This window comes from Xiphias gladius, unplaced genomic scaffold (genome assembly GCF_016859285.1).
Source record: "Xiphias gladius isolate SHS-SW01 ecotype Sanya breed wild unplaced genomic scaffold, ASM1685928v1 HiC_scaffold_581, whole genome shotgun sequence".
NCBI classification, from domain to species: Eukaryota; Metazoa; Chordata; class Actinopteri; order Istiophoriformes; family Xiphiidae; genus Xiphias; species Xiphias gladius.
Genome location: NW_024402279.1, coordinates 1 through 24,632, shown reverse-complemented (window position 1 = coordinate 24,632; position 24,632 = coordinate 1). Strand labels below are relative to the sequence as shown.

The 24,632-nt window shown below is 40.1% G+C and overlaps 3 protein-coding genes across 3 annotated transcripts; 2 read left to right on the top strand and 1 right to left on the bottom strand.

Annotated features, from left to right (window-relative positions):
* The first annotated feature begins 252 nt into the window (after positions 1-252).
* LOC120787747 (L-rhamnose-binding lectin SML-like) lies at positions 253-5,902 on the top strand. Its single transcript, XM_040123335.1, has 10 exons — positions 253-401; positions 1,334-1,469; positions 2,510-2,542; positions 2,652-2,711; positions 3,203-3,341; positions 4,826-4,935; positions 5,030-5,074; positions 5,224-5,356; positions 5,614-5,717; positions 5,862-5,902. Exons 2-10 carry the CDS (start codon positions 1,439-1,441, stop codon positions 5,900-5,902), a joined length of 696 nt encoding a protein of 231 aa, XP_039979269.1. The 5' UTR covers positions 253-401; positions 1,334-1,438.
* Positions 5,903-6,637: 735 nt separating this feature from the next.
* Positions 6,638-12,304, bottom strand: lrrc47 (leucine rich repeat containing 47). The gene is made up of 7 exons (XM_040123336.1): positions 11,696-12,304; positions 10,706-11,167; positions 10,479-10,595; positions 10,284-10,399; positions 9,395-9,497; positions 8,348-8,437; positions 6,638-7,240 (listed from the first exon to the last, which is right to left on the bottom strand). The coding sequence occupies exons 1-7, from the start codon at positions 12,263-12,265 to the stop codon at positions 7,019-7,021; spliced, it is 1,680 nt and encodes a 559-aa protein (XP_039979270.1). The 5' UTR covers positions 12,266-12,304; the 3' UTR covers positions 6,638-7,018.
* A 36-nt stretch (positions 12,305-12,340) lies between these two features.
* LOC120787746 (centrosomal protein of 104 kDa-like) lies at positions 12,341-24,466 on the top strand (the record flags this gene model as incomplete). Its single annotated transcript, XM_040123334.1, has 10 exons — positions 12,341-12,560; positions 13,678-13,804; positions 14,035-14,208; positions 14,486-14,624; positions 16,285-16,347; positions 19,295-19,371; positions 19,860-20,028; positions 22,849-23,004; positions 23,174-23,401; positions 24,251-24,466. Coding segments are annotated over exons 1-10 (1,485 nt in total), but the record flags the coding sequence as incomplete, so codon positions are not given.
* Positions 24,467-24,632: the final 166 nt, after the last annotated feature.

Sequence of the window (24,632 nt, the reverse complement as noted above, 5' to 3'; positions counted from 1 at the left end):
TCGCTTACCTCTCCAAGCTACATTCCTCCTCTCTAACTCAAGCTCTTCCTCCTCTTTTTGCCGGCTGAAGGGCAGGTTATATCTGTCTACAGTGCTGATTATGGACGCCACGACCAGACCACATGCTTTTACAAACGGCACAATATTGACTGCTCAAACCCCACCAGCAACTTTTCTGAGGGGTACAGCTGCCCCCCTCTATGTCAACTTGTACCTCAGGTTGACGGCTAAGGCAATCAAAATCATGGTTAATTTAACTGTAGTACAGTGACAACTGCAAATTTGTGATGCCGTCCACTTTGGGCCAAGATTTCAGATGCACCAGAGCACTTTCAAGCCTGTTCTCACTCATGTCCCTCTGCCTCCACAGCTGCGATGGGAAAAAGAGCTGTACTAACAAGGTGAGTAACTCAGTGTTTGGAGACCCCTGTGTTGGCACTCACAAGTACCTGGAGGTGGCTAACGATTGTGAATGTAGGCAGCTTAAAGGCTGGTTAGCACTGTTTCAACCTCCTGAAGCTAGTCTGTGGTACATACTGTATGTCCAAAGGAAAACATGATATGGATTACAGTATGTGCCGGGGAAAAGTAGCGATGCATATAGCCATGTTATCGATCAAACAACTACCTGTGCAGTGATAAAAATCTTAAGGCTTTGTTAATCCAAAAGTATTCAGTTTCCAGAAACATTTTGGTATTTAGGCAGCCGTTCTGATGAGGTATAAAAATGCTGTTTTTTAAAACCATCCTGCGGTAACACAAGATTTTTTGCAACAAATCACTTAAATTGTCTATCTGAAGGGACTCTTTGATCTGTCTTTTTGCAGATCCTGAGATCACTCTAGACGATACTGTGTAAACATACTGAAATCACAATGAGATCACAACATACATGCATTAAATAAAATACAAGAAAATCAGCAATATGTGTCTTGTCACTTTGTGATAGGTTTTATTATTTTGCTAATATCCTAACAATTGTTTAATAAAAATCTTGACAAATGTGTACAAAACGAGCTTTCGTGAATCCTATCAGATCAGGGATATCCGACTCCGGTTAAGCTCCACTGCAGTAACTGACAGTGTCTGGAACTAATGGATCCTCCAGGAAGTAAAGAGATCTAAATGATCTAAAAGCAATGGGCTAACTTCTCAGGAAAAGACTCTACAGTCACTCTTTCAAGGAAGAAAATGGGAGAAATGTGAGCAATGTGACTGGTGATTTGAAAGACATGTGAATGACTGTATTTGTTGTCAAGCTGGAAAAACAAATCTTTGAACAGGTGGATGACGGCAACGGCCAATTATAGAAGGTCAAGCTATTGTTTTGCAGGTGGAGGAAAGACAGTTCTTGACCAAGCATGAATAAATACAGGTGTGAGTGAGTCCCAGCCACCATCAGTCTCACTGTTCACCTACGACGGGATCCTCTAAAGCCATGCTCGCCTTCAGACTCAGCACCACACTGTGTGAGTACACATCTGAGTGACGACTGGAACAATAATTATGTGGGTTTCGTTTCTGCTGTCTGCTTATGAAGCTGAGAGCTTTATTATATCTGATTGGAGTTGGCAGTACTTCTTTTCTTCTGAAGTAACAGCTGGTACACCCCCCCCGTCTTTTGTTGTTGTTGTTACCTGCAGGTAAAAAAATTCAAGTAGTCTTCATTTCAGTTTGACGTATTACCCCTCCAACACACTGTCCGTGACCGTGTCTTTCATGTCCCTACCTCTAAACACCTAATGTAAAAGATTGTTCTATTAATGTAAGACTTAGGCTTTTACAGTTTGAGGACATACATCAAATTAATTTTTCAAAGAGATTTGCTCAGTTTTCCCTAAAACTGCCATATGAGACCCAGCATGCTTCTTTTGAGGAAATCAGCTTCCCGTCTTTGTTTTAAGAAGTGGCTCAGTTACATGGTTTTCTGTGTCTGTTTAGAGGAGATAAATTACCCCTTGTCTGACTCATATTGTAAATTTGTTAAGATCCCTTCTTTGATTATTTAAGAAAACAAATGGACATCGGCTACAACCTTCATCATGCAAGTTGGTTTATGTGTTATTTGTGTGTACAATCAATGGATGATTATCTGGGTAAATGGTAATAGAGACTCAGTTTCTCAGTTTTATGGCACTTACACTTTGAAATGCATTCAGACTTTTTCCACATCAGACATTTTGACATGTCATAGCAGGAAGAGCACAGTTGTAATTAATAACATTAATCTTGGCTTAATTCAATTTACGCGAGCAAGGCCCTGCTGTGACGCATGTTGACTCACTGTCACACTGGCATGGGAGACCTGCACAGAACAGAGTCATTGTTAATGTTACCAGTGAAATCTGTGCTGTGCAAGTCAAAACGTGTGCTGTGGAAAAAAAAAAGGTTTTTTTTTACTTTGATAGAGCAGACTACAATATAGAGTTATAAAAATGTTTAAAGCAAGACTTTGTAACTTATGCTTGTGTTTGTCTCACACAGTTTGACAGTAATCTTTCTTTTCCAGTGCTGGCAACAACATGTTTACTCATGAAAGCAGGTAAATATCTGAGAGAATGTGGTATGAGAATGCTTGCATTTATTTTCTACGTATAGTATGTACCTTGGACACACTTTAATGTGTAATTTTCTATCTGTTATTTTCGTAGTTTCCACGGAGAGAGTTATCACCTGTGACGACAGCCACAATGTCCAACGCCTGAGCTGTGGCATGACTGGACTTTCTAACTCTTTGTGTCCACAGTGAATGGTTCATTTATGGTTGAAGGCCTTAAAAAAACTGGCTCAACCAGTGTCTAGACATTTTTTTCTGGACTTTGAGGGGTGGCCATCTATCCAGAAAGTGTCTATCACAAATGACACTTAGCCCGTTTTCCTCTTTTTCTTTAAAGACAAATGTATGCCATTGTAATAATCTGAAATATACTATAAACTCATAAAATTATACGTATAAGGGCTTGGATGTTTTGCATGTTTGGACAAATGTGTGAGAAAACACTGATGTTTAGGGAAGAGATGAAAAGGGTTATAGATGTTTACACCGTATAAGTACTGTAGAGTCTGTAGAAATTTCAGGATCAGTCAACATGACAAAGATAACCAAATATAGTATCAATCCAGTACAATAAAATTAAATTGATTTCTTTAGAAGAACATTTTCCTTCTGGTCTTGTTTCTTAATTTCTCCCCTGGTGTGTAGCAGATATCGGAGTGATCAGTGTGCAGGCAGCACTGTACGGACGTGCAGATAGTGAGACCTGCAGTGACCGCAGACCTCAGGAGCAGCTCGCCAACATAGAGTGCTCTCAAAAGGGCACAGTGGACGTCCTCAAGAGGAGGTACACGTTACATTTACAATAACAGAATTCGAGCAGAATGACACTCAGTAGAGCGCAGACCTCTGCCAAAGCCAATTTCCAACAACATACACCAGAGTTAAGAGAAAAAAATTCAAATTTATAGTAAATGATCTAGATCTGCCCCATTCTAATGGGTTCTTCCCTGGCCCCTGCCCCACCCCTCCACTAAGTTCAGTGCAAATCGGCTCAGTACTTTTTGCATAATCCTGCTGACAAATAAACAAGCATGGGTGAAAACATAATCTCCTTGGCGGAGGTAAATATAGTGTTTTTACTGCATGTATTCTAAATGTGGCTGCTGCTGGTAATGAGTTAACGATTCAGTGTCACTGAGCTGTGAAAAAGGCATCAACTCAGATGTAGCACTTGCTATTCAGGAAAGAACCTGCCGGCCACACCAGATCCCCATTATTGAGACACTAGGAAAATGCAATGCAGCTGATGAAGTGGGAAGATGTCAAGACATGTGTGGGTCGAAATAAAGGCTAGGTTCTGACCATAAAGTTCTATAAACAACTGAAAGAAGTAGATGATCTTCATCTCAAAATAAACTCCTTTATTCCTTGTTAACACTTCAACACCAACATCACATATTTGTAAGGTTTCAATGTACACTCTGATGGCATTGTACCTGGCTTCTTTTTTGCATTCGATTTTTCATTGTAAAACCAATCCTGGGGCTATACAGTAATAGCTTGCCATGCTAATTGTCCCATTGAGGCCGTGATACTAACGATAGCCACAGACTAGCAAAAATTTATAATGCGTACGTGCTTAACGGTAACAAGCTGTTTCAATGATTAGCATGCAGCTAATGTCCAGCGGGTTAGCATGCTAAACATTTTTAAAATGCTCACAGCTAACATTTAGCAAGTAATGTTTCACGTGTAAACGTGAACACACTTAGCATGATGACATCTAGGCAAGACGTAGCATACTGTTTAGGATCTTGCACATTAGCATGCTATGTTAGCATCACGATCAATCGCAAAGCACATCTGGCTGACAGGAATCCTCACACGAACTGTTACTCAAAGGGGAAATTTTGACTTGATGGAGTCACATAGTTGAAAACTCATCCACATTAAGTCATTAAGATTCATTCTCTGGGGACTGTGAAAGTGTTTCCCAAATGTCGTGGTAAAACATCCAATCCTTATTTTTTGATATATTTATCTTTCTTTAGAGTTGTTGATATTTATTATTATATAAGTGTTGAGGGACCAATATTACAATTTTTAAAGCCAGGTTACTCTAGGTAAAAAAAGGCAAACATTTTTTTCTCAGGGTCATAGAGCAAAAAACAACAGACGTCAGGTGGGAAATGAACAATAACATCTTACTTTACAGTGAGTGATTAAAACGAGTGGTATCTGGCGTAGTTTCATACCTTATATGATCATTTCACTTTTCCTGTGCGTTTGCTTTGTGCTGAAAATAAGCTCTTACTTTCAATCCTAAAGGTGTGATGGCAAGAGGGAGTGTGTGATAAACACAAATGTTGTTCGTACCTCTGATCCCTGCTATGGGATCTACAAATATCTGGAGACCAACTACACCTGCTTCCCAGCAAGTCAGTCACACATCTGCAAGAAATCTGTAGTGATTCAAAGCTGCAAATAAGTTTGATAGTGTGATGTCTAATGTGGTTCGTGTCACTTTGACAGTTCAGGTCGTTACATGTGAGCACTCTGTGGCACATTTGTATTGTGGTAAGAATAAATGTTTTTTTTGCATTTATGCAGATTAATGTGATAAACAAAAGCACAATTACATTTCCAATGCATCTGACCTCTATAAAAATGAACTACATTTCTTTTTTTCTTCTCTACTCTGCCGCCTTTCCTCCTCTTTTTGTCAGATGACGGGCAGGTTATATTTGTCTACGGAGCTGACTATGGACGCCGTGACCAGACTACCTGCTCTTACCGACGGCCTGTCTCTCAGACTGAAAATGTGTACTGCTCGGACCCCACTAGTAAAGTTGCCAACAGGTACGGTTGCTCATCTGTTGCTCAATACAGTATAAGGAATAAATCAAAAATAAAAGAGACTATTTGCATTTGGCACAGGTAGATAAGGGAGTTGGAATTTTTCAAAGCTTTCCTTAGTCAGTTATAAAGAAAGAAAACTTGACAACATTTCAGAACATTTCAAGTGATTCTTTGGCAATCACTTTTCTGATGGAAAGGCTTTTATAACAGCCTGTTTTCTAAAGCCTGTTTGCACGAATGTTACTCTGCATCCACAGCTGCAATGGGAAAAACAGCTGTACTATCAGAGTAAGCAACTCGGTGTTTGGTGACCCCTGCGTGGGCACTCACAAGTACCTGGAGGTGGCTTACGTGTGTATATGTAAGTAGCTTAAAGGCCTGTTTGGCTGAAGCTAATCTCTTATCCAATTGTGCGAAGGAAAAAAAATTGTGGGGTAAAAAGAAAGAAAGATGTTAAATTGGCGAAATTATTTGTCTGACTTTAATACTTGCTGTTCTTTTGCAGATCCTGAGGTCATTCCACAGCAGCTTGTGTATACAGACTGAAATTACAGTCCTATCACAAACGTGCATTGAATGACACTGAATGAAATAAATATATGAAATAAATGTGTCAGTTTGTTATTTTGCCCATTGGCTATAGAAATGTTCAAAAATAATTAATAATGTAGCATCCAGTTCCAGATACATAACTATACTAGAATATACCAATACTGAATAGTTAGGCCCATACAGGTTGTTAAGAAGTAATTTCAAAACATTTCAAATCAATCTAAATTATCACTATCCCGACATATAACCATGCACAAGATAACACCATTACTTGTTAAGCAGGAGGGTGCTGGTTGGATTTATCATAAGGACATAAATTATATTTCTCAAAACATAATAACCATGAAATTTCCATTATATAACAGCTTGTAGGTCTGGCTCCTCATGGTTTCTCAGACAGGTGAGATGTCTTAACCTGGACGTGGGCAGGTTGGCCTGTCAGTCCGTTGGACACTAATTTCCTCGCACTGACTCTTCCTTTTCAGTTGATCAAAAGACTGAAAGGTTTTAATATGCCCAATATGCTCACAAATACAGGCACTAAATGGCATGTAGAACACAGAAAAGGCTTGGCTCAGCAGCTGAAAATCCTCTGCTGCACAGGAAGTGATGCAGTTTCTGTTCCCAGGCTGTTTAGAAGAAATGTGTGTGGTTGGAATGACCAGGTGCAGCTACAATGGCTGGAACAAAGAAAATACAAACCTACAGAAACTCAAGTTGAACAGCAAACACTGTGTGTGGAATATGAAATTTAATGAATGAGAACAGAAGTTAAGTTTATTAAGCCTCATGTAGACATCGTTTGCTGCTGCTTAAAGGGAAAATGCAAATACTTTAAGTTGATGAATAGAAATACAAATCTTCTAGCGATACAGGTAAGAATTAGAAATGTTAAAATTCATCAACAGGCATCACTTTCAGGATGTTGTTTTGATAACAAAAAAAATCCTACAGGATCAGGTTTTTTGTGCTCCCTGAAGAAAAAGGATGTACATTTTTTTGCACGTTGTCAAAACTTTGCTGTTATATCCCACAATATTAATTTGTTAAATGACCTCATGTAGCATTTGAATGAATGAGTATAAACATCACAGGTTAACCACAGCAAGACTACCAAATGATCGTCAAATTGCTGATGTCTTTGGAGAGGTCGGTCTTTGACGGGTAGACGACCTTCAGGTTCCCGTCTTGGTCGACGGTACGGACCTGCTGGATGATCAGTTCGCTGGAGGTCTCACTGCTGGTTGCCGGCTCTGGCGGACCGTCCCCTTCCCTGTCTGAGCCCGCCTCCTCCTGATGCTCTGCCGTGAACTTGTTCAACTCTGCCATTTTCTGTGACGAAACAGGAAATGGTCTTTAAATGCCTGTGTGTGATTTTTTTTCCCACATGAAATCTGCTTAAAGTTTCAGAGGTTTAGTTTGAAAATAAATACTGAGGGTCGAATAAATGCAGGGGAAGGAGGGAGGTAGCGGACATAAAAGAGCAAGACTTGTCCCAAAATCCATGCAACACACTTTTCCATACAAGTCCCTTTTCCAGTGTGAACACACTACACACTCAAAGCTTGCTTAGAATTAGTGTGGAGTATGTATTTGGGACACTAACTTCTCAAGGCTTTTTCTTGATTATCTAGTTGGAAAGAACATAGCCACTGGAAAAATGTATTTAGGATTTGTTTTTGCACTGTAACGTCAACATAACAACAGTCTGGGACAAAAATTCCTTGTAGTGTGAGCAGCACAGCAGTTCTGGGATTTTTAAAGTCTGTACAAGGCTTGAGTCTTTACACTGCCTACAAAGTTTTGTTCTTATGTGGTGAGCTCACTTCTTCCTGACAAGCTTTCCTCATTCCCCCAAACAACTATGTTCAGTCCACAGCTTTCCCCAGGAGAAAGTTGTGGAGAGAGAATAACAGCACAACATTTTCATCCACACTACCTGGAATTCAAAATGTAGCCACAGAATTCATTCAGCTGAGTAGTTTCCCTGGAATAAATAGTTTAAAAACAGGATGGATTCTACAATGAATGTGTCACTAGTCAAACTGCACCACAACCACTTCTGAGGTCTTTGATTCCATCTGGATGTTTAGGCCTCGCTCGACCCACAGCAGGGCACAAACACTGTAATGTTAGTCCATCTGTTCAAAACTTTGTCCAAAGCAAGATGTCCTATTGCCTACTGGACTAATTTCCATGAAATCAGGTGTGGAATTCATTTCCATGAGCTTTCCTCTAGTGCCACCTTCTGAACAAAATGTCAGCTATAGTCACAAAATGTCTGATGAGCTGAGTTTCAGATCCACACTACCTACTGATACTGTCGATGTTGTCCCCTCCCTTGGTCCAAGTTGTAATCAACCAAAATTATTTTTTGTTGACAGAGGGAAGAAAAAAGGAGAGGAAAAAGAGAGAGAGAGAGAAAAAAGAGAAAGTTACCACAATCAGAGCATCCATGACGTCTTTACAGGTCTGCAGGCTGGTCGCACTCGTCACCTCCAAGAACAACTCTTTGGTAGTCTTCTTGATCTGTACAGTACAACCAAGCTGATCATGTTACTGTTTCTAGTGTATCATGAAAAGACACTGAATCAGATTGTGAGTTACAGTAAGACTAGATAAGATGCAATATCTGTCAGATGTGTTATTGGGTTCATTGCTTTTCCTGTCAGCTTAAATTCCTCCGTATGACAGCACTGAATGTGAAATGCTTTCTTAGGGTGTGCTGAATTTTTCGTCTGTCGTTCAGGATTACCGCAATTTACTAATTTACTTAAAAACTGTAGGTGAGGTACCACAACCCTCAAACATAGGGACGGGCTCTTAACAATTTCAATAGGTACAATTCAATCCACGTTGGTTTATTTGTACTGGTAACAAGTACAAGCAAACCGAGGCGTCTCTAGAGCAACTGTCTGACAAAGGATAGTCTCGGTGTTTTATAGCTCAATCTGGGCGGTGGCTGTCAAATCTGAAAAGTTTTGTTTGTCTGGAACGTTCTTGCACTTATGGACTTGTCCTTGAAGACGCGTATTTTTTTAATAAAATGATAACATTTGTCCTGTTTTGCACGCTCTATTTCCCATCGAGCTGATGCATCGGTCACAGCGACCTGGCAGGTTGCATTGTGTGTCAGTTGTGCAATTTAAAGCCTTCTCTCAAGGGATCACTTTAGCATCACTCCAATACAGCTGACATTGGTGTCTCAATGTAGCCTACACAGTTCCACAGAACTCAGCTGATGATTGCAATTTTTGATAGTTGTGTGAGTGCCCTTATAAAATCATCGTGCATTGGATTATAAAAGATTATAGAACACACGTACATAATAAGTAATGATACATATGGTAACAGTAATACAGTAATGTGTCTCCACAGTATGATATGACCTCCCACCATTACTGTTTCTATTGCCTACATTCATTTCACCCTTCACAAGGGGGAAGACACAATTATGATAACCAGCAAGAAAAGAGACATACACACCTTGGTTTTCTCACTGTTGGTAATAGGTGGGAATGAGATCACATGACCCTCTGCGTCGACTACACAGGGATAGAGTGCTTTTCCTTGCAAAAGCTGCAGGTATCTGTAAAAAAATGACATAGCTGGGAGACTAGTTGGCCGAGGCAGCAGTATAAAAAGGTCCCAGGCAAATTTAACAGATGCATAGCATGTGATATGACTGACTGGAAAAATGCTAAGATACAACTCTGACAGGGCTGTAAGTTGTCACACACAGTTAAGAATCTTTGATTTGCAGGTTTCATTTGGTGTCTGAACTTTGTCGAAATGGTTGTTTTGTCATCCCACTGGTCTCTATTAAACTGCCAGAACGTCATGCAGCACTTTACTTTTGAAGCACACTGCGATGCATTAACACAGATTGAAAAAAACACATTAGTGGTAAAGATGATTTTATAGGTAAGTCATGTCAAATATTATGATCAACTATGTTAAAACCATTGAAACAGATCAATAATGTTTTGTAAAGCCTGTTTTTTTCTGCACATTACACACTGATTAGTTCTACCTGTAGATAAAATGTGGGATTAATAAACTTGTGATCCCTTAAAATGTATTCAAGTTTATGTGTTAACACCTACTGATTATTAAACACAGAGGCTGAACTAAAATCAGGCTAAAACGTTGGTCCAACATACTTATACTGCCCTCATGTGTTCAAACGAAAACAGCAAGCAAATTATTCAGATGTCTTACACATCACTGTAAAGTGTTACTTGTGTCTTTTATACACTGTATGTTCTTTTATTTTGAAAATCCATTTATGTATACTTGCTACAAAGGTTTTAACTAAAGAAAATCCTCCCTTGATCATGCTGTATGGAAGAGTTATACTGTGCGTGCTACTAACTTGTGGAGGCCAGTTACATTCTGCCTTTTCTTCTGCTTCCTCAGTTCTTCAGCCTCTAGGTGAAGCTGTCTTATCAGCTCGACTGCCGTCACCTCCTTCCGACCGAGTGGAACAATCTAACAGACATTATGTTCTTGTGTGAATGCGGACCATGAATCAGTTGACCAGTGAGCCAGTTATTCTGCATCAGCATACCTTTAGCTGGGTGGGTGGTTTGACCTGATACACCAGCGGAACTTTGAGAAGCTGCACATCATGAGTTGCAATGGTCGCCATGGTCCTTTTTCCGCACAAATCATCGTGAAGCTTTGTCTAGAAAAAAAACAAACAGGGAAGTCTTTTTGGTGACCACACTGCACGCTTGGTTATGTTATTATTAACATAGTTCAATGTATACCAACTTGCGAAGGCTTTGACCTTACCTGAGCCATGAGGAACCGTTTGAGAGAATTCCCAGACTTTAGGTTCATGCCTCTGACCACACAGCACACCAAGTATGGTCGAACGTCCTTAACCTCTGCAGTCACTTTGACCGTGAGTGCTGTGGGAGCATCTGAAATGTGGAGGATCCTCACCACCATCTTGCTCAATTCGTCCACCTCCTCCTGTTCGTCTACCACCTTCTCCTTCTTCTTCCTCTGTTGCTGCCTTTTTTTCTTGTCTGCGTTGCGTCCACCGTCTGCATCACCTCCATCCTCTCCCTGTCTTCCTCTTGCTTTTCCTCTGAGGTACTCGAGGATGGACTTGGTTTGGCAACCGTTGACCATCTTCTCCAGTCGCTTGTCGTTCAACTTGTTGCCTTTGAAGTTGATCTCCTTTAGCTTGGAGCAGTCGCTCAGGTCAGAGGGGATCTCACTAAGCTTGTTGTGAGAGAGATCCAGTACCTGGGAAGACAGGCACGAGGAGGACAAAACCAGATGCATAAATGGAATTTGGCCCTCTGGAGAAGAGCATCAGCTGCCCCCGAAGTTTTAAGACTAACATAAAGAAAGAACAACAACAGGCCTGAGTATATTGAATTTAAGCTGGCCTAGATACATTTCTTGCCAGTCTCTTGTGTGGACCAAACTCTGTTTAAAAATCTGACAGTTCATTGCTGCATTGCATATTAACAAATGTAAAACCTCTTCGACTGCAACTAAAGCTAAACACCAAAAAAAGTTACACCTTCTCTTAAATTCGGCATAACTTTGAGCACTTTTAACAAAGAAAAGATCTCTTTTGTTTGTTAACATATTGACATTTTGGTGGACGGGGCGCCAATTAAAATGGCACGATATCAATATTGGAGCTGCTTGGTGCATGGAGTGTCTGCCGAAATTCAAAACGGTATTCTATCGATTCAAACAACATCTGTGTTGTTTCATAGCATGTTTGGCAGTAGGCGTGTCAGGGAATCACGTTCGGCCCACCTTCAGCGCGGCTAGCTTGTGAATATCTCCACTCAGCTCTTCGATGGAGTTGTCAGAGGCCACCAGGGTGCTGAGGAGATCCAGTCGCTCGGAGTAGAAATCGGCGGGGAACCCGGTGATGTGATTCTTGGAGATGTTGATGGTGGAGAGCTTGGTGCACTGGCTCAGCCCCTCAGGCAGGACCTCCAGGCTGTTGCAGCTCACGTTGAGAGTGTTTAGCTCTCTTAACTGGACTATTCCCTCCGGTAAAACCCTGAGGTTGTTGACTGAGAGGTCCAGGACCTTCAGGGACTTGAGGCTGCCGACGACATTCGGGATGGAGACGAGTTTGTTCCTGCACAGGATGAGGCTCTGGAGGTTGGTCAGATGTTTGATGTCCTCGTGGATCTCTGTCAAATTCGGGCACTGGCTAACCTCCAGATAATTCAGCAGTGTGAGGGAATAGATAGACGAGGCGAGTCCCCCATTAGAGGATATTCTCTTGTCGACAACAGGACCCTGTAAAACCAGTTCACGCCTCTTCTCTGTCGCAGCTTTCTCTATTTCTGGCCATTTCTCCATGTCGTCCATGCTGCCTGTTAGCAGCCGTTGTGAAGCTAGGAAAGGCAGCGAAATACACGACTTCCGTTTTCCGTTTTCAAAAACTCGGAGATTTTGAAAGTACTGCTAAGCGTTGTGGCTTTATTTTGGCGATCTTTTTTTACTTCCTGTTGGATTATCGCCCGCTTCATGGCCTGCTTGCTCCGGACCTCCGAGGGCCAGGAAGAAGTTGTGAAAACGCATTACAGAATGTATCTTGAATGTTTAGCGATATTACCATCGATAAACATTCAACGACCAAAAGTGTGTGTCGGCGCGACCAAAGGTGTGTACCGGCAGAATCGGACTTAAAAAATAACGGTTAATTTCAAAAACTACGAATAAAACTACATCCACGACAATCCATTGCGACTGATGACAATCCTGCGATTGCGCATGACCGCACTGGTTGTTGTCAGCGGTGGTTATGGAGATGAGATGGCACCACGAGCTGTCAACACTACGGTGATGTTCGTGGTAAGATATCTTTGAGATACACGCAAGAAAACGTCTTTTTACTCTCCACTGTATAACAGCAAATGGTATGACATAAAGTATGTCAGTTGTCAGGACATTTATTGGAATTTAGGCGGTCAAAATACCTTTAGAATACAGCGAATGTGAAGACTAGCTATGTTGGCTGATTTAGTAGTTAACTGTTAGCTAATACCCCCCCCCGCGCCCAACATGTTCAAGCAATAGGGACTTCTCTGTTCTATCCAAGGGGGTTGTGTATGCCATATCCGGGATAGTTTATATACCCTAAAGAGAACCAACTGGCCGGTTAATATTATCAGCATTATGTGCCTTTAAGAGTCTTGCATTCGGCGCACTCAAAGCTATTGACATTCATTCAGTACACAAAAAATAAAGACTTAAGTACACTTTCACATCGCTACCACACTAAAGGTTGTTTAATAGCTTTAATGTTATTCTTTTATCGTGGAATTTGTGGGATGAAATACATCTATTGTGTTCTATTCAATTATTTAAAAAAACGCGTAATTCCCGACTAGTTTGGGCTGTATTAGTAAATATTCAAAATTGCCTCTTGTTGTAAGTGGTGTAGATTGGTTCAGTGACGTGCTCTGGTAAATTTTAGAGGACTAGTGCTGATACAGTGTTTTGTTAGTGATACTGATTTTTCATTACTTTAAGAAACATACATTGTTTTCATTCAGAAAAATATGCCACATTTCTAAAGGGTTGAACACAAGTTCACACTGACTCTGTAATTTTCAGATGTTCATAAGAAAAAAAAGCATTGTCCTTGCACTTTCAGAAAAAGTAAAATTGCGCTTCAGTATCATCTTTTCATTCATCCCTGTCACTCATTGAATTTTCACTTTCAGATATTAAATATCACATATAAAAAATAAAATTTCTTGTTTGTGTTCTATCAGTGTCTGTCAGAGGGATGCCCAGGAAGATAGGATTCATCGTGGTCAACTCTTCAAGTCATGAAGACAACTTCACTGCCAAGGAGCTCATGGTCCATGCACCCACAGTCAATGGTTGGCGATCTGGCAGGTACATAAACACACTGCTTTACTTTCAAAAGTGTTTAACATTCATTCATGCAACTCGATGTCTTCCTACGCTGCAAAAGCAATAAAAACATCTTTATAGATTACTCTTAAATAATAATAATAATAATAATAATAATAATAATAATAATAGTAAATGATAAAAAAATAAAATAAAAAAGTGTCCTTTCCTCTTCAAGAAACTCAACATTATATGAATCAAATATTCTGCAGGCTGTGCTCTTACCCTCAACACATCACCCTCCAGCTGGTGGAGAGAAGTAGGGTGAGGAAGCTGCAGCTGCTGGCCCACCAGTACCTGATACCAGCTAAGGTGGAGTTCCACATTGGAGACACCCTGCCTGAAACCAGCACTCCAGGGGTCCCAGGGCAGCTTCGGAGACTCGGGTGGGACGGCAGACTGGGCCAGGCTCAGTTTAGACTTGCACCTTCTTTTGTATTTTGACTAGAAGTGCTAGGTTAATACTAGATGGTTTAGGAGATTGGGATGTTGCAGCATACACAAAACATAAACATAGGTCATAGTTGTCCAATCAGTGTCGTCTGCTGTCTTTTTCTGGTGAAGACTTAAAATGTATTAAAATGTAGCAACTCATTTTAGTCTTGTATACTGTATTGCAGCAGAGGAGTTGAGCTGAAAAGCAACACTGTAATCTCACTACAGGTATGTGTCTTTGTCTGACAATGAGAAGACGGACTTCAAAGCTCGGGAGCTGAAGTCGGTCCACGTAGATGCCATCGGAACATACCTGAGAATAACCTTTCATAAGAACCATGTCAACGATTACAATCACTACAATCAGGTACTCTGTTAAATGGTAACAAGGCACCTACAGTACACCACTATTTCACTGCCTATAACTGAAGTCTGGTACAGGAGCTTTATCCAAACTGAGCAGCATGGAGTATGTGTTGTTTTATTCTGATCGTGGGTTGTGAAAAAGTATTTTAGTTATTATATTAATAATTAGATTGAGAAATAAACAACAAGATCTTGTTTAAAAGCCATCATATCTCACCAGTAACAGCAGCTCTAGATAAAGCCTTTTTCCGTAAACTGTGTCTCTCAAACGTTTGTGCTTTAGATCATTAAAAGTTTTGGGGTGTTTTTCTAAAATTTCCTCCACAATTTGAAACATGTAAAGTAGTAGTTGTTATTTTGTCTTGATTTCTGATGCATGACGCTCTCAGTGGCAGAACTTAGACTGCCATCAACCTGGTATCTAATAGCAACACAGGTCAGAGCACCCCTCTCAGATAATATATTAGAGCCTCATTACTGTGATGTGTTGTTGTGGAACGAGACTGTTCTAAAGACTACTGTAAATGTGGCTGATAGCTACACCATGTTAAAAAATAAAGTGTTTTAGGGTGATTTGAAAAGGATTACAGTATGTGTTCTGCTGGGAGTTTAAGAATGTAATCAAAAATCAAATTGTGTGGCTTTCTGTGAAATGTTGTGTATTTAATGACTGCTTTATTTGACGATCTTGAGAATTCATTTCCTGACATCATTCTGCCAATTATACCCTCAACTTCATAAGTTTCATTGGCATTTTCAATAGCACTGAAATGATTAATTGAATAATTATTTAGTTGATTGACAGAAAATTAATTGATTCCAGTTTTGATAATCAATCAAAAGTCCTTTATCAGGTAAAAATAACATACGTTTGCTGGTTGGAGTTTTTAAAATATGATGATTAGTTTCCCTTTGTCCATTTTTTTTTTTTTTATCCTTGTAAATGGAATACCTTTGGTCTTTTTTTCCAAATAATATGTGATGGGCATTGACATATTATACACTAAACTATTACTCAGAATAATAATCAGAATTATAAATGTGGAATTGGAATTGATTTTTTTTTTTTAACTCACCAGATAAGGCTGGTGTTCTATATTCTTCTCACTGTAAGCAAACCCCATGAAAAGGCCATAACCAACAATGCAGTAGTCCATCTCTCAACACTTCCTTACCCTGTCTGTGAGACTCAGTCCCATTTGTTCATGCTAAAAATTGAAATCTTTGAAAATGGATCACAAAAGTAAATAATTTCTGAAACAGCTATGTACTGTTGACTGTTGTTTTCAACAAGGAGTAACTACTCAAACAGGAGTAAATAGTACCTTCATTGGGGCCTATTTCCAACAGAGGATAAATTCACATTAAGTGCTGTAGTCAGTATTTACATTATTTATGTGGGATTTACTCAAAATAAACAACAGTTCATAGTAACTACAGACCATTTCAACATGCACAATGAAGTGTTTTTAATAGTCTTTATCCAACAATGGAGGTCCAAAGCACAGAGGAATAAGTTACAATATATCAAGCTTTGACTACACAGAAAATACTTGTTAACCTCCCAGTACTCATCCATTTATCACATGCATTGATTTTTGATTTCCTCCCACATTTATGTTTGGTTTAACCACCTCACCAACATCTCTTTATGATTTCAGGTTGCTTTGGTTGCCATTAATGTTCTGGGAGATTCTTTGGATGGCACTGCTTTTAACACAATTGTAAGTGAGCACTCTCCTCACCTGTCACCCATCACTGAACGTACATCTGCACAGCAGTAGGTGGTGCTGTCGCCTTGTGAATACGTGAAACATTGCTCTGTCATCAGTCTCTCAGAAAGGGTTTGATTGATGTTTTATCATCCTGTCACTGACAGGGCAGCCACTCTGACAGTTCGAACTTTTGGCAAATAAGTATTTTTCACGTATTATATATTATTCAGTTATTCTTCATAAAACCTCATAAAATGTCAATAAGCATCTGTTTTTTCTCCACTAATGCTATTTAATCTTTACCTTTTTTTGTTAGAATACAAAGTAACAATACTGCTGGGGATGGACGAAATTATATGAATACCTACAGTAGATAATGCTTTTCCATTACAACAACCCGGATAATGTCAGAGAGTTGTTAATTCAGTGTACCTGTATACATAGATAGTTATATAGAGAGGATGCATTGGATAGCGCTATATTGTAAAGGTGTTTTATTTAGTGTTTATTCATATTCACTGCTCCAAAGACACTATATAAACATGTATACAGTATACGTAAACATGTTTACCTGAATGGTGAGTGTTTGAGTAGGTGTGTGTATATGTATCAGGAATGTAGTAATGGGACACAAAGGGAGGGCAGTATGTAATCACACAGGAGGCCTTTAGTAAGCCAGTGTAATCAAATAGTCCTGCAGACGGACAGCTCCTGGAGGAGAGAGCACCTTAAAACACACACACACGCACACACACAGAAAGACACGTGGAAAGACAGGGACACACACTCGCACAGATTCCACTGAACAGGCTGTGCATTGTTGCGCCACTAATCTGACTCTGAGCAGCTCCACCACAGAGGTGATCTTGCCTGGGGGGTTGGCTAGATCTTGTTCTCTTATATCTGCTTTGTGGGTGGAAGTTGTGTTTGTCCTGTGGAGGGACACTGTTGTGTCAATACACAGAGAAAGCGTAATTATTTGCTGCTTGAATGGGTCACTTTACCCAAATTAGGCAAAAAAGCATAGCTTCCATATCAATATGCACTTGCCTCTAGGGGCTATGTGGCCATACAGATAGTTTTATTTTATTTGTCCCGGTTTTAGAGATATCTGTCTTTTGAGATTTCTGCCTTCCCGCCAATGCAATGGAGGTGAATGGAAATTTCTTCATGGTTCGGCCAGCATTAAAAAAGTATGATCGTTGATGGTAAACAGAAGCTTTTTCGCTGTCACAAAGGTGCTGAAGCTGCCTTCATGGCCTCCATTATCTCTCCATCATACTGTATATCTGCGCTGTGGGGGTCAACATTTTTTTGTCATTTACTCTTCTAATTGTGTTGTTCTCCAACTAGTAAAGCCAGTCTCCAGAATTTAATCAATGCTGAGAAAGCGCAACCTGCGTTTACATTTTGAGCTCACTCTAACTTGGTATATTTTTTTCCGTGGTTTTGATATGTTACTGCTCTAAATGGCGGTGTAATAGGCCTTTATAACAGCAGATGTTTTGACTTGTCATAGTAGGAAAAAGCAAAAGCATTACTTATAACATAAACAATGGCTCGGTTCTATTTAAGTGTTCCAGTAATTTGTGACAGCGTGACAGCGAACCAGCATGCAAAATACTATAACCCTGAAACTGAGGCAGTTAAATGGAATTCAGCCATTGCTGATCTTATTATTTACACCAGCACTTTTCCTACTGTGACATATCAAATTTTTTTCCAGGAAAAAGGCCAATAACTGCCAGTCAAAATGGTGTAAACTAGTTTAATACCTCGGTCCTTCCCTCTTTTCATTCAACAAGTTATTGATTGACTATGTAGTTGATATGATAATCTTCACAAGTTTTTTCTTTCAATATTAATATTATTTACAATTTTATTCTTTTTTATCTTCTTTTTAATGGATTGTTCAGACTGAGCTTTAGTGGTGTTTATAGGGCTTTATATAGGTCACTTTTACAGTGAACTTTGAAATGCCCTGTTGCTCAATTCAGATATTCTCAAAATATACTGCTACCAGTTTTCATAGGGGCTATTTCTTCAGTTCACTTCATGTTCTGTGGATTTGTGCAAATTCCACTCTCCTTTACTATGTATTGAGGCGGTGGCAGAAATCTCAAACTCAGATATCTCAAAACCTGGACAGATAAGCCAAAACTATATGCATGAATAAATACCACTAGTGAGAAAATTTGTGTACTTTATTTATTTATTTTTAAATTCTTTATAAATTTTTTTGTAATTTGGGTGAACTAACCCTTTAACAAGTAGATTGAGAAGCGTAGTACATTAGCATGACATACACGTGCTTATGGGCAAAGCAAAAACATAAAATCTAATCTGTGTTGCTTACTAATGAAGATCATGTGACATTAACACTTTTAAATAGGTTAGTAACATAGTAATCCATCAGTTAACCAGTAAACTAGTGTGGATTAATCAGGGGGCTATCAATCTAGCTTTTTTAATTTCCTCTTGAATCGAATTGCCCTTGTTCCTCCTTATTACTGGCTAGCAAAAAGTGGTGCTCACTAAATACTGGTTTGGTGCTTATGAGGTGCTGCAACAATGATGTCATCAGTAGACACTGTTTCCTGTGATTGGCCACTTACTGCTTTAGGTGATAGCGGTGGTACACAGTGGATAGCAAATCTCTATAAATGGCCAGAGCCTGAGGAGGCTGATTAATGATTTGTTTGGGGTTGTGTGTGAATGGGGGAGTGAGTGTACTTGCCATGCTGGACTCTCTCTATAGTCCAGAGAGGTTTTGGTGAAGTCATTCTTGAAAAGGGCATTGCTATGGTTAGTTTTAGATTAAGGTAAAGGATGAAGTTGAGGGTCGCCTTAAAGTTAAAGTGATTAGACAACAATGGTCAGGTCTTCCTGAACACAGTAATACAAGAGTATACTGTATATGCACGTGTGTGTAATTTGTCCATCTGTTTACCCCCAGCCAAGCAGAGAGCAGCTGATCGAACACTACCTCAACAGTACTCAGCTGGAAGCCGCCTTGGACACGACCTTCATGGGGTGAGGCTAGGCCATTGAACCCTGGTTTCTTTGTCTTGTGACAATAACATTGCTCAACAAAGCCATTTAGTCTGGAAGCCAACCAAGGCAATCAAGGTCACTCACATTTGAAGACAATGCAGGTGGTGGCCCGTGCAACGAGGCAAACACATTTCGAAATAATTTTTTTTTCTTTAATGTATCAACCCCCAAGGGAAGTTTCACCTCAGGGTCTCCCTCCCTTGGGGGGTCAGTCAGTGTTTTCCCCCTTTGATCAAGAATTGCACAATACAAGCCCATTTAACTGATGACACCGGCGACACTGGAATTATCTCAAATAAATTTAGACACTAATTCAGCTTCTCTGTTTTCAATATTCAACGTGTTTCGCAAGTGTAACAAACTCAGACCTGACAGAATGGTGTCATTGTTTAGAAAGAAGTGTTTTAATGTTTTAGGTTCTTAATGCTTCAGATGTTTGTAGTATTTGTGTCCTGTCTTGCACCCAGAAAATGTGAGTTCTTCTCCCCATTGGACGACCTGGCCTTTGACATGTACCAGGACCCCGAAGTTGCTCACATCATCCGTTTATTGGACCAAAAGAAGCAGGACATGGTCCGGCAGGAGAAATACGAGCAGGCAAAGACTCTGAAGCAGGCCATTGCTGACCTGCAAAAGGTACTGTAGCTACTGGGAGGCTGACTGGGTGACACTGACACCAAATATTTGCTCACATGGTTGAGCAAAATACTCCACAAATACAAGGATGTGTGCTTGCTGCAGTGAGAGTATTTTAGTGTCTTTGTGACTTACTCATGGTCTGAGAAGGTCTTCAAATAGTCTAAATAATTCATGTTTAAGGCCTTAAAAAGATAAAAAGTACTTTACATTAAATTTCAGTTTTAACAAACAAAATACAATATGTTGATCAATGAGCTTTAGAGGTGTAGGTAGGTGGTTTTTTTGAACATTTGACAGAGCCAGGCTAGCTGTTTGCCTATACTTTCAGTTATTAAGATAGGCTAGGGTAACCACCTCTCGGCTTTAGCTCCATTCTGATCACACAGACATGAGTGTTTTTTTTTTATCATCTAACTCTGAGCAAGAAAGCAAAATTCCTGAAATGTTGAACTATCTGCATAGTTTTGTTTTAAAGATTTTGCACTCTGCTTCATTCACGCATAACGCATATTCTAAAGAATATTTTCCAGCACAGCAGGAGTGAAACTGCTCTTCTATCATAAAATAGAAAAGGAAGAGCTGCAGCTGACAAGTCGATCAAGTTATGTTTCCACAGCAGCATTTTAAGTTTGGGCTTAAGTATTATACCGCAGCAGTTGTATTATAGTGGTAATAGGGTTTAGAAAATGTGTCTTTGGTTTACTACAAACAATGAGTATGTGAACACATAGGCGCACAGACACACACACACGCAAAATATTGGCTGCTATCACTGTGTGTTAGTGGCTCATAGTGGCATGGATGGCAACAGCCAGATCACATTTTCATGCATACTTAGAACAGTTTTTTACAACAATAACCAATGCATTTAAGGGAAATTTAGTTTAAATTTTGAGAAATAGCATGTTTAATTACAATAAATGACTAATGTAAGGGAATCCACATGCAGACCATGTACAGTAGACAATGGCTATAAAAAGCTTTCAGAAATGTTTTATTGTGTTAAGGAAATAATTCAGGTCCAGATATCGTCATCCACCCACTGCCACTGCTGCAGGTAATAATTTTTCTCTTGCAACTTTGTTAGGCTGGTATTCTTTTTTTTTTCTTCAAATATCCAGTGTATTTTCACTACTGTTTGTAACAGTAGTTGTTAAACATTGTTCAGATTCCTGTTACTGCCCTTCTTTGTATGCAGTGTTACCATGCTGACCATGAATTCTTAATAAGCTCGACAGCTGATGGTCCTCTGGTAGTGTCTCTCCCAAGCCCAAACACGGGCCTCTCTGTAACCAGATAACACACACACTAGCACCTTGTTAGCATGGCATATTAGCAGTGTGGACAAAGCAGTTGCCAAGGTAGTCATGCTGAAAATCCCTTGTCATTGCACCCCCAGGATGTCAGGGGATGGTTTATGGTGTTATATGATATCTATAAACACATGACAGAGAAAAGACAGGACAGAAGGCTGAGCATTGGCCTTCTGTAAATTTTCTTAGCATTAAGGAAGCACAGGATCTTACCGAGTACAGGTTCAGAAATCAGAAAGAGCTACATGCTGGAAATCAACATAAATTTGAGAACCGGCTGCCATGCAGATTGCACCAGTTGTTTTGTCCGAAAGAGAAGAATCACAAGGAATTGCAAATGTGACTGTTACTTGGCATCTGGTTAGCAACTAAATTCAACTTAATACAATTTCCTCATAAAGAAATTTCATTTCTAACTTACTGGAAGTTGTTGTCAAATTTCCACTCTGTAAATCTGATACACCGTGTGGCACACACACTTATTGTACTCCAGGGCTGTATTATTGCGTTGGGCAGAAATGCCCAAGTCAAGTCTAAGTCAATGCCAAAAACTAGCTCCACCACAGTTTAAAGGTTGAATCTGGTATATTTTCAACTTGGATTGAAGTTTTGTAGTTTCCGCCATTGCTGTGTCGGTTGAGATAACATTGTACTCACCTAAGTAATATTTGAGACATGGCAACACCTGACACCTAACACCTTGCATCAGTAAGGTGAAGTCAAAGGTGGCAAAACATGAGCATTCAGACAATCAGACAGGCTGTAAACAAGATGACGGTATAGTCAGATTATCTAAGTAACTTCATTTGGGGGTAAAAAAAAACTGGAAGTGAGCACACCTGAAATTTTGGTAATAATCCCTCATTGCATAGGAAAAGTGTGCACAACTACCGAAAGTACACTAGGTCAAAATTGGAGGATGTCAGCCTGTAAAATGTGATGAAAATTTAAAACTCACAGTGTAGGCAATAATTTTGCTTTTAAGGTTTGGTTGCTCTTCCATATAAGTTTGACTAGTCTGAGGGTTTGTTTAAGACCTGTCTGACTGTTTGACTGTTCCTGTCTCTTGCCCGATCTGACGTCTTTTTAGAGATACCACTACATTCCCAGATCTCTGCAATTAACTTGGTGATTACAATGTTATTTTTACTATTAAGCAGGAAAAAAGATCCAATATGTGATAACTGGAATAACCTTATGACAAACCACCATGCCAAGAGCAAGACCAGAGCAGATAAAATTGCATTTACCAGGACCAAACAGGCTAATGAACAGTGTACATACTGTATTATTCCAAATCAGCAGCGTTAAGTAAAAACAGTAAACATCCAATAGAGTTTTAGTCAGTATAGGCACAAACTGACATAAATCCAAGACATTGTGAGACCATGAGCAGACTTCAACAACAGTTCTGCTTCCATTTTTACCTCTCTAAACAAGCAGTGTAGGCTCAATGTGTCACCGCAGGGCTGCCTTTACCTCTACTTGTCCTGGGCTCTTTCAGGTGGGGGAGCGTTTGGCTCGATATGATGTGGAGAAGCGATGTGCCATAGAAAAGGAAGACTATGACTTGGCCAAGAACAAGAAGGAGCTGATGGAGGAATACAGGAGGAGCGTCTACCAGCAGCTGGAGGTCCACAACCTGTTGGACATGACAATGGTGAGTGTGCGGTCGCTGATGGCAACACTTAACTTGTTTATGTGACAGAAAAGATATATGGTGGTATGGGAAAAATCTTCCTGATTGGATGACGTACACTGTACAGTTAAGTGCCGATCTAATAATGGCCTAAATCCAACTCTGTTCTGTCTCTCCACTATGTCACCAGATCATGAGGGCAACAGATTCATCCCCGCTCCAGGATCCTCCCTCCCTTCTGCCTTCCCCAGGTCACCACTCAGTCCCCTCCAAGCCCCTAGTGTCCACGGACGCGTTCAGGAAGGGGAAAAAAACTAACATGCCTCAGAATCAACAGTCAGCAACAGAAACTGTTGTGCCCAAACCAACCAGCCAACCTGACACACCCTGCCCCCCTGCTACTATACCCAAGATAGATGTAAGTGCAACTTAATCCAGTGTGAAGGCAATGCAACATTTCACCACATCTTTTTGCAGCATGAAACAGGTCAAGCAGACAGTTAAAAACAGTAATAACTTGCCCAGTAGTCAGTGATGACAAACCCAGTCTTTTACAAATAATGATCAAGTTGTTGACAGCCGTACCTATAGCTTGTTCTGCTTACATCAATTTTTGTATAGTTGTAAAAATAATCGAACCCACTGTAGCACTTTGGGAGTAGTGTTGGAACACAGGGCACACAGGGAGATTACGACCAGCAGGGGCTTCTATGCTTTACTCACCACCTACTGGGATCGACCCTACTATAGGTTTAGGTTTCACTATTTAATTAAAAGCGTTCAGCAGTTGGCTGACTCCAGTGGCTGCCAACCTGGCTTTAAGGCAGGGCTTTGAGCCTTGTACGAGGCAGCAGGGTGCCAGTTGGCTCAGGGGCACAGGAGACAGTGCTGACTGGGTGGGACTTGGGTTTGTATAAAGGGGGTTCAGCATTCATTGTCTTCATGATGTTGCATAATTGACCTATTCAGTGATCACATGCAGGTGAGAGTTAGTGAAAAGAAAAGGGATAGAGGTGATGCATTTTTCAAAAGGAGGAACATCCTTTGCAGGCTTAAAAGTGTAGATCAGTTTTCTCTGAGCCCTTTAACTGAGGGATCACTAGACAATGTATTGTTGTGTGTGCTCAGAAATACATACGCAGTACTTGTAAATTAAAATAGAAAAATAAAATTTAAAAATGCGCAAGTTATATATATATATATTATTACTTATGTTAATATTATATTCCAAACTTTAAGTAGCAGTGGTGTTGTCTTATAACGACAGGTTACCAGAATGCCTTATGATGAGAGGCCACTGCCAACCCTTCAGAGGAAAGACTGGGCAATGGAGGCCATCCAGAGCCCTGCAGAGCAGCACTCCACCCAACCTGACGCCCACAGGAATCCACCCAGCCCTGAGATGAGCAGAGAGCCAGAGCCCCTGACAGAGAAAGCCCAGAGAGAGGCTTGCCTTCCACTAGAGGTTTATGGAGAAAGTCTGGTAAGAAAAAGAAAGGGGGGAAAACATGGTACATAGATAAGCTAACTAAGGTTCATTCATTCATATTCAGTAGTATGTGCTACATGTGCTTATCCGCCTAATAAGCTCTTTCTCTCTCTCTCTCTCGATTCTTTTCTGTCTCTCTTTCAAAAAAAACAAACAAACT